Source organism: Otolemur garnettii, unplaced genomic scaffold, assembly GCF_000181295.1.
Source record: "Otolemur garnettii isolate 467f Iridium unplaced genomic scaffold, OtoGar3 scaffold00057, whole genome shotgun sequence".
NCBI lineage: Eukaryota > Metazoa > Chordata > Mammalia > Primates > Galagidae > Otolemur > Otolemur garnettii.
Window position 1 is genome coordinate 8,632,132 of NW_003852452.1, and position 15,405 is coordinate 8,647,536.

The window sequence follows — 15,405 nt, forward strand, 5'->3', positions numbered from 1 at the left end:
CTTTCTTCAGTGTGATGATGAGAACTAAAATAACCATTATGCAATCACTAGAAAATGGCCAAAAAAATCGCAATAACTTCAGTGCTGGAAGAGGTGAACCTAACATCTGCATATCACTGGATATCTCTCTTAGAATAACAAATTGAAGGGGGGGTTCTGGCTACTACTATGTGATAATCCCATGTAATGTCTTTTCCTGCGATTATTTTGCCTGACTGCTAGAATAGTCTCAATTTTCTTGTGTGTATATTTGTCTGAACTGCTTTATCCATCCTTTATTTTCTCTAGTTCTGGACAAATCTAATCTAGATGTGTGATCCATGTGGAAAACATAGCTGCATTTTATAATTGTTAACTTAATCTGAGAGGATGTTATCTTAACTTTAAGTCTAAGAAAATAGTAAGACTATTTCGATATAAGAAGAAACCAGTTGATGTCACATACTGAATATACAACAACTAACAATGTCTCATAAAAGAAATCAATGGCTTAGTTCTCCATGGGAAATTAGTTACCTATTCATTCTTTGCCTGGTCCAAACCCTTCAAAAACTCACAGGAAGGGGCAGGCTAAGGTTCTCAGCTTCATCTGGAAGTTGGTAACATCAAGGGAAATGATGTGATTTAAAGGGGCTACTAACCCCCATTGTCCATGACAGCATAGATGAGAAAAGTCAGAAATGTTTCTAAACAGAATACACATTTATTTATTAAGAATTTAATGCACTGATTTTATTGTCTCTCAGTGAGCCTTCGTTTTTGTGTCTGTTTCTTTATGCTTGAGTAAGAGAAAGATTTCTGCTTTAAATTGTAACAACTAAAAATATCCCCTAATACCTAATTTGCTAGAAGTTATGGTTAAGTTCACACAATATGGTGAATGGTTAGTCCATCCTGTGTATTGATCTAAATTCTCATTGGTGATGTAGGAGTTGAAGGAATGATATGTGCCAGAATGTGCCCCAAACTCCCCCCAAATCTCTTTGATAGAGAATCAACTTTCCACTTTGCCTAATAAATGGTCTCTTTGGTTGAGAAAATATAATTTATCAACAAGAATCTTCTTACATTGTTTTTGCTCCCCTCCTATCAAAGACCATATATCAAGGGTTACCTAAGAGTCTACTTTTTAAGGAAAAGAAGTGAACAGTAATGCTTTAAGCAAATACCAACTGGTGTTAAGCAAATGCCAACCAGTGAACTGGTTTTTCACGTGCTTCTTTCATCATCATGAACATTTCTCCTTTTTCATGCAGTGGCTCCAAAGGGACATATCTTGGCATCACTATGACTCTTACTGGCTTGGTTAGAAGAAAGTCCACAAAAGTGACCACAGGCTCTTGGTTTGAACTCGAGGAAGCTCTGGTTATTTTACCATCCTTTTTATTTTACCTAGACGAAAAGGAAGCCGAAGGAATAAATTTAAATTTTAAAATGCTTATTATATGTCTTTTCAGATCAAGGCAATCAGCCTTCCTCCCTAATTGCCTTAGGAGAAAGGTAATCATCAAGAGGTGGTTAGTTTTACTGAAGTCTCCCCACCTTAAATATTCAAGGTACAAGAACAAGCACATCTCTCCGCATTAGCTTTGCCATAGTCTAGGATCTAAGGAAGATTATGTGAAAGACTGTAGATAATGCCTGTTAATTGCCCAATTCCATCTGAAAGCAATACTTTTTCTACTCTCTCTCCTCCTGTGTGCACTGTGCCTGAAAGCAATATTTTTAATACAGTTCCTCAAGAGAAAACTTTCATATGATATGAGTGCTTTTATTACTTAATTTTCAAAAACAAAAGTACCATCTACACAAGTCTAGAAAAATATATTCTCTGCAATGCTTTTTGGTGCCAAGGAGGGAAACTAGATTTCAGCTGTCTACATTAACTGAGAATCAAAAAGCTTCACTACTTACAGGTTCTAAATAAAGCACATTCTTACAATTATCTCCAGTGTCTCTATAGTTTTCAAAACTTAAATATTGCAAAGGAAATTCTGATACAGAGATAAACTGTCCAGAGCTGATCAGCCAGCTAAAATTTAGACCCAAATATGACCCACAAGAATTACAGCTGCAGAAAAGTCTCTCTGTGGTTTAACATCAGGATCAGAGTGTAAAAAAGTTATCTGGTAGCTAACGTATCTCAGCCACGTTCAGAAATCCTAAGTCCACCACACATTAATCAATTTATCCCTTGAGCAGCTTCTCTTTTGGACCTGATCAAATCCCAGATGATATAAATAGCTTTTTCTCTCAAACATAAATTCATTTTTCACAGAAGTAGTTCAGTAACAAAATGCCACATAAGTTTTAGAATACTCTTTAAAAAGAGTGACATTGATTTTGAACCTTTATAAATTTGTAAAATGGCCAAACATACCTCAGACTTTGAAGACAATATAGTTTATGCCAAAAGCACCTTGTACGAGGGGATGAAACGTCACCCTCACCAGTGGTGCAGAGCTCATGAAAAAAAAAAAAAAACCCAACAAAACCAAGAACACACATTTTAGAGCAGTTTTCATATTTTAGGCAGAGCAATTAGTTTAAATCATGAGATAGGAATTTACTCTCTTCAGCAAAAAAAGAACACAGGGCTCTAGAACTCAAGTAACTCCCTCAAAGTCACAGACCGGTGGTGGGGGGGTGGTTGGGGTGGGGAGCCAGGATCTCAACCCCATGAATCAAGAACTTATCCAAGTCTACTGTGTTACGGTAAGTAATAAATTATTTTATCTTTAGAATGTTTCTCCTAGAAAAACAATCTACTTACTAAAAATATCTCATCAACAATGATCCATGAGAGAAAACTGTCAACCTAAAACTTCATTCTTTCCTTCTAGTCCATCTCCTATTGATTGAATTACTTGAGAACCTAAGTCACGGTTCTCAGACGGAAAGGAAAATTATAACTGTAATTCTAAGTGATTCAGAAGGCGGATTGAGAAGGTATAGAAAGAACCTGTGAGTTTCCTAAAATAAAATACACCCATATTAAGAATAATTCAGTATTATTTTGTAACATTGATTTGAATGACACCTACTCAGAAAGACGTCTGCTGATCACACTACACACAGCCATGAGGCATATCCATCCCACATACTTTTTCCCTTCCTACTTCATTTTTTTTTTACTACTTAGTTTATCTAAGATATCATATATTTTATCTTATTATGTGTCCTCTCCGTACTGAAATATAAGCTTGAAAGAGGCAGGGATTTGGGTTATTTTGTTCACTACTAGAGCCCCAGAACCAAGAAGGCTCAGTCTCCGGCCCATGGGAGGAACTCCTCAGATACTTGTAAGGAGGAAAGGAGAAAGAAGATATGTCTCAGAAAGAGAAAAGAATAAAAAGCATTTCGTTGGCATAGTAGGGAAAATGATGTTAAAATACCATTTGAAAAATGATCAAACATTTCTTTGTAGCCAAGTAGAGATAAATGCAACTCTTGAATGAATCGCTAGCTTTCACAGGGAGAAACAGCATTTACGGTGTGAAAGAATGTGATACCATGTACGCAAGGGGTAATATTTCCATTATAGTCTTGTAGTTCTACCGGCTATAATCTGAAGAGACAGAGCAATTTCACAAGGTTCAAGCTGGCAATTTCAAATCAAAGAAATGCTAGGCTAGAAAATTACAGGTGTTCCTCAGTTAATCTACAATGAAGTCAAGCATGGTTTTCAATAGGCAATAAGGATAAAGGCAAGCTTCCCCGGAAAATGTCTCTTTCTATATAAGAATCTGCTACAAAGATAGTTATAAATTAGAAAGGAAAAAGACTTTTTAAAAAACAAAACGGATAGAGCCACTGTACCACATGATAACATACATTGCAGCAGGATTCTGAGCCCAGAATGAATTTTGGAGAATTTCATGGAGAATGAATTTTTATAGTGTGCTAGAAATGAGATAAGACAAAGACAGTTATGGATAGATTTGAACACATTTAAGAAAACTGACATCAATATATAAATAAACACCAAGGCAAATGACAACATTAAGAATAAGAACTTATTAACCATCACCTCATTTGTTTTTTGTGGTAAGATATTTAAAATTTAATCTTAGTTATTTTGAAATACACCCTTCCATTGTGTACATTAGGTGAGATGTTAATCAGTTTTGATTGAAGCATTCCACACTGTAAGTCAAATCATCACATTCCCATAAATGTATACAGTTAGGATTTTAATTAAAATTGAACTTAAATGTATAGAGTTAGGATTTTAATTAAAAATTGAACTTAAAAATTTTAGAAAACGAATAAGAACTTAGAAGTTATTACAAAGGAAAAAATATCTTTGTACATAAACCAAGAGAATAAACCAATAAAAAGCACTCACATTTTAAAAATGAACAAAAGGTAATGGCAATTAATTTAAAAAAAAGATAGACATGGTGTCTATAGTCTCCACTGTTTGGGAGACTAGGAGGATCTCTTGAGTTCAAGGTCAGCCTAGGCAACGTGGTGAGAGACTGTCCTCCCATTAAACAAAGCCTTACCCATTGATGATCAAAAACATAATAATAAAACTCCCTATCAAGTTGACATCTTAGGTTCTGGGCACGGTAAAAGAGGATCCTATGCTAATCACTGCTAATGATGGTGAAAACGGAATTAGCCTTTCAGAAGAGTGATTTAGCAAAACTTTATACAAAAAAAGAGAGAAATACCAAAAATACATGCAGAAAAACTAGTTCTGAGTCCCTAGGCATTGTCTTCGTTTGGAAATATATAGAAGGTCTCTGCTCTCATAAAGCTATATTTTAGCCATGTAAACGGAGATGATTTCAGATAGAAACCACGGCTGCCGATGAGATAACTAGCACAACAAACAGTGACTGTGGGACACAAAGGACGATGTAACTGAGATGCTATCTTTAGGAGTGACCATTCCCTCATTCAGGAATTTAATTGGTGCCATCCGTGTGTCAGCCTCTGTTCTAGGCCCTGGAGTTCTTAAAATAAAAAGAGAAAATTCTAGCCCTTGTGAGGCTCACACTCAGTAAGGAAGATACAAACCATGATCGTGAAAACAAAACTCCTAATGTGTACAGTAAGTGCTCTAAGGAAAGGGGGCTGAGAATCAGGGAGGCAGGGGTGATGCGACTTGTATCAGTTTTATTAAGAAGTTAACATTCTAGTCCAGGGGCAGTGGCTCATGTCTATAATCTCAGCACTTTGGGAGGCAGGAGGGTAGCTTGAGGCCAGGAATTTGAGACTCTTGTCTCAAAAAAATTTTTCTGAAAAAAGTTAGCCAGATACGGTGGTACCTGCCTGTAGTCCCAAGTATTTCTGAGGCTGTGGCAGAAGGCTGGCTCAAACCCAGAAGTTTGAGGATGCAGTGAGCTCTGAGGATGCCACCGCATTTCAGCCTGGGTGGCACAGCAAGATAGCTGTCTTGAAAAAAAAGGAAAAAAAAGATAACATTCTAACTAAGAATCAAGGGAGGTGACAGATAAGGAAGGGAAGGAGCTCTTAATGCTCCTAAGACAATGGCTCTGAGGCGAGAATGAGAAATGTCAGAGAGCTGGTGGCGAGGGAGGCAAAACATCTTCTAGGAAATTTGAATTTTTTTCCAGATGCAAGAAAAAGCCCTGGAACAGTTTTTTGTTTGTTTGTTTTTGAGATAGAGTCTCACTATGTCACCCTCCATAGAGTGCTGTAGTGTCACAGCTCACAGCCACCTCAAACTCTTGGGCTTAAGCAATTGATTTTCTTGCCTCAGCCTCCCGAGTAGCTGGGACTACAGGAGCCCACCATAATGCCTGGCTACTTTTTGCTGTTGTTGCAGTTGTCATTGTCTAGCTGGCCCGGGCTGGTTCAAACCTGTCAAACTTGGTGTATGTGGCTGGTGCCGTAACCACTGTGCTATAGGCCCCAAACCTCTAGAACAGTTTTAATTAGTAGGGATTATTGGGGGGAATTGTGCCAAGTGGTTGGTTAATATTTTTTTCTGTGATCTTGACCTTATAAAGAAAGATTCTTTAAACAAATGTGTGTGCCTTCTCTTGCCTCAGCCTCCTGAGTAGCTGGGACTACAGGTGCCCGCCACAACACCCGGCTATTTTTTTGTTGCAGTTTGGCTGGGGCTGGGCTTGAACCCGCCACCCTCGGTATATGGGGCCCATGCCCTACTCACTGAGCCACAGGTGCTGCCCTTATGTGTGTGCCTTCTAACCCAAGGAATCAATCTCTCAGAATTTACCCACAGAAAACAATCTCACCCTCAAAGCAGTCTCCCCATCTCTGTATACTTCAGAATCAAGCACAAGCATGTCCTACACACTCTCCCAAGCACATACACCAGCTCTTTCTTTCCAGGTTTCTCCATTAACCAAATTATTTCTATCACTTTCCAACTTCCCACCTTACTGAGAGCAACAAAGCTTTCATTCCACCTATATGAACCAACAGGAGGGGGAGTTTTGCTTTGAGGATGCAGTGAGCTCTGAGGATGCCACCGCATTTCAGCCTGGGTGGCACAGCAGGATATCTGTCTTGAAAAAAAAGGAAAAAAAAAAAGGATAACATTCTAAGAATCAAGGGAGGTAACAAATAAGGAAGGTTTGCCTATGCATGGAATGAAAAATGAGGGTCACCATATATCTTTTCAATCTTACCACTTTGAAAGCCTTTAATGTACTTTGCTTTATTTTTTTTCATCATCTCCCTCCCCCATCCCTGCTCTTCTGTTTTTAGCCACCTTCCAGCATCCTGGTGTGGTTCTGGCACGCAAGACCCAGGCAGCAACAGATACTCAACAGTAAATTTTGCCACACTGTTTGGTGAATTTCTGAGCACCCAAGAACATTCCAGCTTTCCTCTGTAATCTAACGGATAGCTTGGAGTTGAAAAGAAGCCTCTGCGCTCGTCTAGCTCCACTTCAGAGTCACAGCCTGCAATTCCAAACATGTAGACACCAAAGGACTACACGAGTAGGGCAAAGAAAAATGAGGTTCTGAAATAAGCTTGAAAAACCTAAGCTTGCAAGAGAAAATACTTTATTACTATCAGTTACAAGTTCCTGGTTAAAACAAAAATCACTCTATTTAATGTCCCGTTTTCATGAAATAAGATTTTAAGGGTAGAATTTAAATCATTATTATTTCAAACTCATTTTAACAGAATTTTAACATTTTCTTAGACAATACACCGTGGATTGCAGTCTCCATAGGTTTTCCTTTCTTTCTTTCTTTGAGATGCAGCTGAAGACCTGTTCCTAAAAGCGTCACTAACTTAGCCGAGCATTTGTGTTGCTTGGACAAATGATTACATTCACAGAGCTCATGATTGAGGTCAAGAAAAGGGGACTTTGCTGAATAGCCTGGGATGTATCTCCCTTTAACTAGCTGAAGTCCACGGGCACTTCGGACATGTGTGGATACCTGCTGTGGTTCAGATGCCAGTAGCTGCCTGGCCCAGCAACTGTGCAATCAGGGGCTCCACTTTCTAATACCGTCAGCAGGCTTCACCCTGACTCTCCCTTTTCCCCTTCTATCTGTTCCTTTGACAAAACTTCCTAAGCAATTACAAGATAAAATATTCTATAATGCTTATTCATGTTTTGATGTGTGTATTAATGAGCACACATATTATGGTGCATTTCTCCTAGAGAAATTAATAGTCTAGCCGAGGAGGCAGGCACATAAACATTCTTTTATGAACGGTAGCCATGAAAAGTGGCACGTGGGACATGAAGCGCTCCGAGAATCTCTGACTGTACGCCATTGCCTCGTCCTCTGTTATTTCTTTGTGATTTCTCCTTTTTATCTAGCTGCCACAATCTAATCAGATGTTTACCAGGTCTGTTTGGATGCAGTAGAAAATTAAATGATCTCCCAGTCTATAATCTTCCCTTACCATGCCCTCCAATCCGCAAATGGTATATAAAATGAAAGAATTAAGTTCTTTTCCTGCCCAAAGTCACTAAAGCAGTACAGCTTGTAGGATCTTTCAGAGTCTGGCCCCAGTGTTTCTTTCCAATCTTCTCAATCTTTCTCCCTCGCTACATGAATCCTCTAAGTTACTTAGAAATGCAGCTTGGTACAAAATCCTTTAGAGCCATGAATTCCGAGCACAACATTGCTTTTATAAATGGGTGTAATAATTAAAAAAAAAAAAAGGTAATATACACTAATTCCCTAGTGTAAAAAGTAAGTGGTCGGAGCAGGTGGGGGTTACACATTGTCCTAATGTTTTATCTCATAAAATAATCACAGAACTAAAAACAATATTCTTTCAAGTATAAAGTTTTCAAAGTTCTCTGTCATACATGTATTACTAAACATATACAAAGGAAAAATATCTCCTTTACATTTGAAGGAAGTTAATTTTTTAGTAGCCTGAATGGGACCATTCAAAGAATACATTAGAAAACCATTATCTCATTAACCTTCAGCATGGATCAGACCCTCCCTGTTCTCAGTCCTTTACGCCTATTAACTAACTTAGGCAATCAATGAAATAATGCCTCTAACCCAGGGGTTCTCAACCTGTCGTGACCCACAGGAACTGTATTAAAGGGCCAAGGCATCAGGAAGGCTGAGAACCACTAACTTAACCAGACCATTCAAATTAGAAGTCTTTAGGATACTGGGCCCAAGTCTACTCTCCGTGTCAACCCCAACTAAATTTACGTTCACCTTAAATCTACACATCCCAGCTGACTTGTATGCAGCCACACAAGTGGCCCTGGGTTACTCCTCATTCCTGGAAGATTTGAGTGGTCATTTTGTCCAACCCTGTTGCTATCACAACTCTAACTGATTCCAGCAGCTGTACAGATGACATTCTAGCACTGAAGGGTCTCAGTTCCTCATGTTCTTATCCTCCACCTGACCTCAACCACTCACCCCAACAGTCAGCCCCTAGGTAGTGTTTTTCAACCTTTTTCATCTCCTGGCACACTTGAACTTATAGTTAAACTTCAGCAGCACACCTCAATTATGTTGATACAAAAAAAGAAAGAATCTACTGTGCTTTGAACTTCGTTTGAAAATAATTTAATTAATGATCTTCAAAATTTTTCACGGCATACCTAGGATCCTGCCATGGCACGCAGGTTGAAAATCATTACCTGAGGCTTGATCAACAGCAGCTACTTCAGGGCTCTTATGATCTCAGTTTCAAGCACTGTTCTCTGCAGTCACAACCTTCCATCGTTCCAGCTTCCCCAACACTTCTTCCACCCTTGGAGGCTTTTTCCTACCACCTTTTCTTTGTTCCAAACTCATCTTTCATCCTTACTTCACTCCTTAGCCCTCTGAAGTTCAGTGAGCCTTCATTTTAATCACTTCTTCCTACCTACTCTGAACTCCCTTATACTCTCAAAAACTTGGGAACACCCAGACTGATTAAATCTACCCTCTACCTGATCCAGGTCTACCTTAGTGTTTCCAGAGGAAAACATACAACTGAACTCAGTGGGAACTCTCAAAATTTACAATCGTTTGTCTCAGGGGGCCTTTATGCTGCCTGGCAATCCTACTGTATCTGCCTAGTCTAGTCACTATGTTGTTTTTCCTAGAGAAATACTTCTTACTTTCTCTATTTTCTCTTGAAAATCACTTTCTTGTCCAACCCCTTTGTTCATCTGGCAAGAAAACAGAAGCAATCAGAAGAGAAGTTTTATAAGCTCACATCTCCATGTATACCCATATAGCTGTGCACCTACTAGTGTCAGAATATTCTGCCTTTCATCCAGAAACTACAGACCAAGTGAATCTTGCTCCCATTTAAGACCAATCTCTCCTATTGGGCACTGGATCCCATCCCCTTTCTTCTACTCAAGGACATCACGCTACCAATTCAAACTTCTATGTCTTACATCTCTGCAATTTTCTTTCAACCCTTCCTAGTTGTCCACTGGGGTTATGTGTGTGGTGGAGCAGAAGTGGGTAACAAGGGGAAATCCTTGGTTGTTTGGAAACCAAGAGCGATAGTATCTTAGAACTTTCATCTTCCTACAAGGCTGGTACAGACTTCTAATTTCCTTGTTGCTATAGCTTTTGAGTAAAAATAAAAATCCTAATATCAAACAGACACTAGCAAATGTGGATAATTTAGAGAGGCACTGATGCTGGTCTTGGTCATCTCCTACCCAGAGTTTTAACCTAGCGAGGCCCCTGAATGTTGAAGGACCTCTGTTCAGGCAGGAGGCAACAGTTCAGAGTTTAAAACAATTCTATGGACTTCTCCCCAATATTCAGGCACTTGTTTACAATCACAAGATTTTCTTTTTTTTTTTTTTTTAACTTGAAACAGCTATACCTATAGGGTAGAAAATATCCCAAAATAATTTCAATGATAACTTTCCTCACATTCAGCATCAACTACCACCCAGAAGGAAAACAGAGTTTATAGTATCTTAAAAAGCATGAGACGATGCAGACATACGACTCTTTTCACTATATTCTTGCTGAATTTATGAATGTGATAATGTGAATGTTTATTACCTGGTCCAGATGCACTATCTGTGGAAGGTACGAGTGGTGGCAATTGTTGTTCTAAAGTTTTGCTTTTATTACTTGTCCGAAATGAAGTAGGACCTATATTGGGGGGAGAAGATGTTTAAAATAAACATGAAAGCCTGGGATCAAAATGTAGCCAGCACCAAAGCAGCATTCTTAAAAGAAAACACAAATCCAGCATTAAAGCAGCCTCAGGAAAAAAATCAGTTTTCTCCTAACTCTGCCCAAGGGAGAACTTACTCTTATGGAACCTTGCATTTTAATGTGTTTACAAACCAGATGAACTTCTACGCTAAGGTTTTCTCTTTTATAATGCACATTTGTACCGGATTCATCGCTCCCAGATCCACTCTAAAGAAAGAGGCGTTGTTTTCATAATATTTGAAAACAGTTTACCTTTGATTTTGGAGTAGATCCAGTCCAAGAAGACGGTCACCCGGGCAAATATTCCTGGCTTCCATGGCTGGACACAGCCAGCTCCCCAGCTGACGATGCCATAGACGGTAAAGGGACCATTTTCATGCCTACACACTAATGGACCTCCAGAGTCTCCCTGAAACAAGAAAACGTGTTCTAGAAAGCTGCTTTCATTGGAAGCTCTTGCCTTCAGTTTTTAGAAATGGAATGGCCAGCAGTTTATTTATAATGTGTTTAATTTGGATATTCATTCTTTGTCAATCTGTACACTTAAGATACTTACAGTATATTCACTTTTTCACAAAAGGGAACAAAATTCATGGACAATCTGGTCATAATTTGATTCCAGGTTTAAGTTAAAACTTAATTCACCTAATAATAATTACTAAGTCTTCCCAGCTCCATCAGAAGGACGCTTTCTTTAATTGATATCGCCAATGAGTAAAGCTGGACCATTAGGATCTGAAGCTATATTTTTTTTTAATGGAATTTAATTATAAAACTTCAGAGTGGCTCCAACTGAGCCAATTTAAAACATGGCCCACCATTAAGGTAACTGAGCTAGGGGCCCTGGGTCCTGCCTCTGGAAGTAGGGTTTTCTCTATTCTGATCAGCCAAAAAGTAGAATCATGACATATGCAGGGAAACTAGAAGAGACTGCTGGAGGTCGTGTGAATAAAACAAAATTAAAGGCTGTCTAGTAGCTATTAAAAGGCTAAATGCTAAAATGGTCTAATTTTATATTATAATTTTAGTCAGCTTACCCGAAGATTTTAAAGTTATAAAATTTTAGGGATTTTTGAGGACTTAACTACCTTACACTTAGAGAAATAAACAATCTGTCTCATTTTGCACTCATAGAAAGTAGCAGCAGCAGAGTCTGGGACCACGTCACCTGCCAGGGTTCAGTGCTCCTCCCCCCCCCCCCAGCAAATGTCAGTATTCACCAATGGAGCCAGCTCACACGGCTCTAATGTCTGGCTTACACAGTTATGGCACTCAAAGACACACGAACATTTAACTTATTATGTTCAGTGTCATAGGTATTTACTTTGGTCATGATTAGAGTGAACACATTTCTTTCTTTCTTTTCTTTCTTTCGACAGTTTCACTATGTTGCCCTCGGTAGAGTACCGTGGCGTCACAGCTCACGGCAACCTCCAACTCTTGGGCTTAGGTGATTCTCTTTCCTCAGCCTCCTGAGTAGCTGGGACTACAGGCACCGGCCACAATGCCTGCCTATTTTTTTGTTGCAGTTTGCAGTTGCTCGAACCCACCAGCCTCAGTGTATGTGGCCAGCGCCCTACTCACTGAGGTAGGGCGCCAAGCCAAGTGAATACATTTCAAAAGGCAAAAATACTACCCAACAGCATCCTGAAGTTCATAGAAGTTTCTCTCAATTTCCTTCAAAGTACTTGCTTTGTTTAAATTAACACACTATGAGCAGCAAGGGAGATTTTGAATAGTAATTATTTTTAATTTATATAAATTTAAAGAATAAAGTTCAGTGTTGAAATACAGTTATGTTTCATCACAATGAAATCTGCATTTTTAGGGTAACCATTCCTTGAGTAATTTGCATTGCACCCATAAGTAATTTCTCATCATTCACCCCTTCCTATTCTCCCTCTCCTCCCAATCTCCAACATCTATTATTCCACAGTCCATGTCCATGTGTCCACATTACTTAGCTCACACTTATAAGTGAGAACATGTACTTGATTTTGTATCTGAATTGTCTTTTTCTTTCTTTTTTTTTTTTTTTTTTTTTTTGAGACAGAGTCTCACTATGTCACCCTTGGTAGAGTGCTGTTGCGTCACAGCTGAGAGCAACCACAAATTCTTGGGCTCAAGCGATTCTTTTGCCTCAGCCTCCCAAGTAGTTGGGACTACAGATACCTGCTGGCTATTTTTTGGTTGCAATTGTCATTGTTGTTTAGCAGGCCTGGCCTGGGCTCAAACCCACCACCTTTGGTGTAGTGTATGTGGCCAGTGCCCTACTCACTGAGCTATGGTCGCCGAGCCCTGAGTTGTTGACTTGAGCCCTCTTAAAATAATGGCCTCTAGCTCCAACCATGTTGCTGCAAAAACATTCCATTCTTTTTCATGGCAGAATAGCATTCCACTGTCTATGCACATATATATATTCTCTTCACCCATCGCTGATGGACACTTAGGTTGATTCCGTATCTTTCCTGTTGTTAACAGTGCTGCAATTAGCACACTCATTCAAGAAGGGCTCAAAATATATATGTCACTTGTTGATCAGCACTGACATCTTACACATTTCACTGAGGGCCAGTGTGACAATCACTGCACTTCTTTATGGAGACCACTTCCATCCTGTGCTCCACTTGAGGGTCACACGGCACCGTACTCTTCTGTGTACCCTAGGAGACCTACTACAATACCTAGTACACAGTAGGTGCTCAGTAAATGCTCACTCAATTCATGAGGAAGTACTCTAAGTTAAATGTACCAAAAATGAGCCTTAAAAATAGGATTTTCTTTTTTAATGTTAATTTTCCAATTTTTCATCAAGTATTTTGAGCGCAAAGGGTGGACACAAATGTATTTAGAACCAAACTAAATCTTTTATTTGTCTTCTTATACAGTAAGTTGAGCTTACTTTACCTATTTGAGATATCTCTTTCACATGAAGAACTTCACAGAAGGGACCCTAAATTGGGATTCCAGTCCCTAGTCTTTGACATAGAACATTTTCCATGGGCCTAATTTTTTTCACATGAAGATTATACTTAAGACCCCCTTCTAGTCTGAAGATGGTTTTCACGTGTTTTATTTTAAATCATTCATTCTTTCACTACCAAGAATAGACAATACCTAACATTTCTGGCAAGTGGAAACATCCCATGATACAGGGTATTTGCCTAATTTCTTTTCTTGTCAGGACCTAGTCACGGGATCTAGCGCATGGTAAATATATATTCAACAAAAGGATATTTTTTGTTTAAGATGTTATTCAGCGCCTACTGTGAGCCAGGCATCCTGAACAAGACAGTGTATAGACAAACAAGATGGTGATGGCAGCTCTAAAGGAAACAGGGAATGGTAGAGGAGAAAGTAGGTAAATGTGTGTGCTTACACGTGAATATTTCAACATTTGAATTGATGCACAAAGGATGAGGAGGAGCCAATTTTCAAAAGCCTAGAGAACAGCATCATCTTTTTTTATTTTCCCCTTTCTTGTTTTTCAGGCTCAGGCAAGGTTTGAACTCATCACCCCTGGTGTGTGGGGCCAGCATGCTAACCTTTGAGCTACAGCAGCCAGCTTGGAGAATAGCATTTTATGCAGAAAATATATCTGAGCTAAGGCCCTAGGACAGACAAGACATAGCAAGTTGGAAGGTTAGAACTCAATCAATGTGGCTAAAACATGGTGAGCAAAGGAAGAGCAAAGTGTTCCACATATTGGAAAGCTACAGCAGCCTAGGATGCATCACCGTGAGGCTGGAGCTCTATCACTTTGTAGGTCAAAAGAACTTGGAATAAAAAAATCTAAATCCAGTGCACAAAGAACAGTATTCTACATCACACATGTGAACCCCCCATGTCTCCACACTCCAATAGTGTTATTTTTACCTCCCTGGATGAGAAATTACATTGCAATCCACTACCTCTTAGCACACGCAGGAGAATAAAAATCAATTACTTGAAGGAAAGAGTCCATTTTATCAAAGCAGGTTTCCAAAGTTGCCCTTTCAGTAATTCAGTGTTCTTCACAACAGTAAGCTAACTATAATATTGGAATCTCAATTCCTATTCTTCTTCCCATACGTTGGCTGTAAATTTGGTCTTTGCTGCAGCCAAAGAAAAGGCTGTAATACAGTTAAAATAATAAATACCAGCGGAGGTGAGGGTATTTGGGCCTCCTATGACATGGACCTCTCTAAACTCCTGGGGGGTTTTGTTTGTTTGTTTTTGTGTTTTTTTTTTTTTTTCTGCTCCCTTGGTACAAAACAAGACCATTCCATACTGTGAGATGTTGTCACATATGACAAAGACAACAGACCCATTTGTGATTTCCTTGAGTCAAAGCAGAAAGAAAAACCATCCCTCACATTCCTCAACAGACTGAGGAGGAGAAGCATTGAATTAGCTCCCAGGGTGTCTGACTTGTATAAGACAACATGTAAGGACTCCAGCAGGCAGTGGGTGCCCCCTTCCCCGTTCCTCCCATCTTCCAGGACCTGTTAGGGCTCTGGGCCTGAGGTCTCCTTCCCTCGCCCCTCTCACCCAGGAGGCAGCCCCAAAAGTCTGGGAAATACTCAGCGATAAACAGCCCCCTCTCATAGCACCCCCTCAAACTATGACTTTGGGGAAGTAGCATGCAAATGCCTCAGCTCCCTCACCCCTCAGAGGGATAAATACACGATGTAGATTTTGCATCTCTGCCTGGAGTCTCCCTGCAGGATTAAGCTTCAGACTCTCCACTGTGGTAGCTGTGTTCACAGCACACCAGACTGTCCGCCTTCCCTTCCCTCTACTA

The 15,405-nt window shown here is 39.5% G+C and overlaps 1 protein-coding gene across 1 annotated transcript in view; it reads right to left on the minus strand.

Annotated features, from left to right (window-relative positions):
• Positions 1-553: 553 nt before the first annotated feature.
• The window catches only part of OVCH1 (ovochymase 1), a 51,954-nt gene continuing 37,102 nt past the window's right edge, over positions 554-15,405 (minus strand). The window contains exons 19-25 of the mRNA XM_023514711.1: positions 10,875-11,031; positions 10,464-10,556; positions 6,713-6,905; positions 2,388-2,472; positions 1,195-1,385; positions 1,069-1,086; positions 554-686 (exon numbers count right to left, since the gene is read on the minus strand). Of these exons, the coding sequence (XP_023370479.1) occupies positions 554-686; positions 1,069-1,086; positions 1,195-1,385; positions 2,388-2,472; positions 6,713-6,905; positions 10,464-10,556; positions 10,875-11,031 (870 nt within the window). The remainder of the gene's footprint in view (positions 687-1,068; positions 1,087-1,194; positions 1,386-2,387; positions 2,473-6,712; positions 6,906-10,463; positions 10,557-10,874; positions 11,032-15,405) is intronic.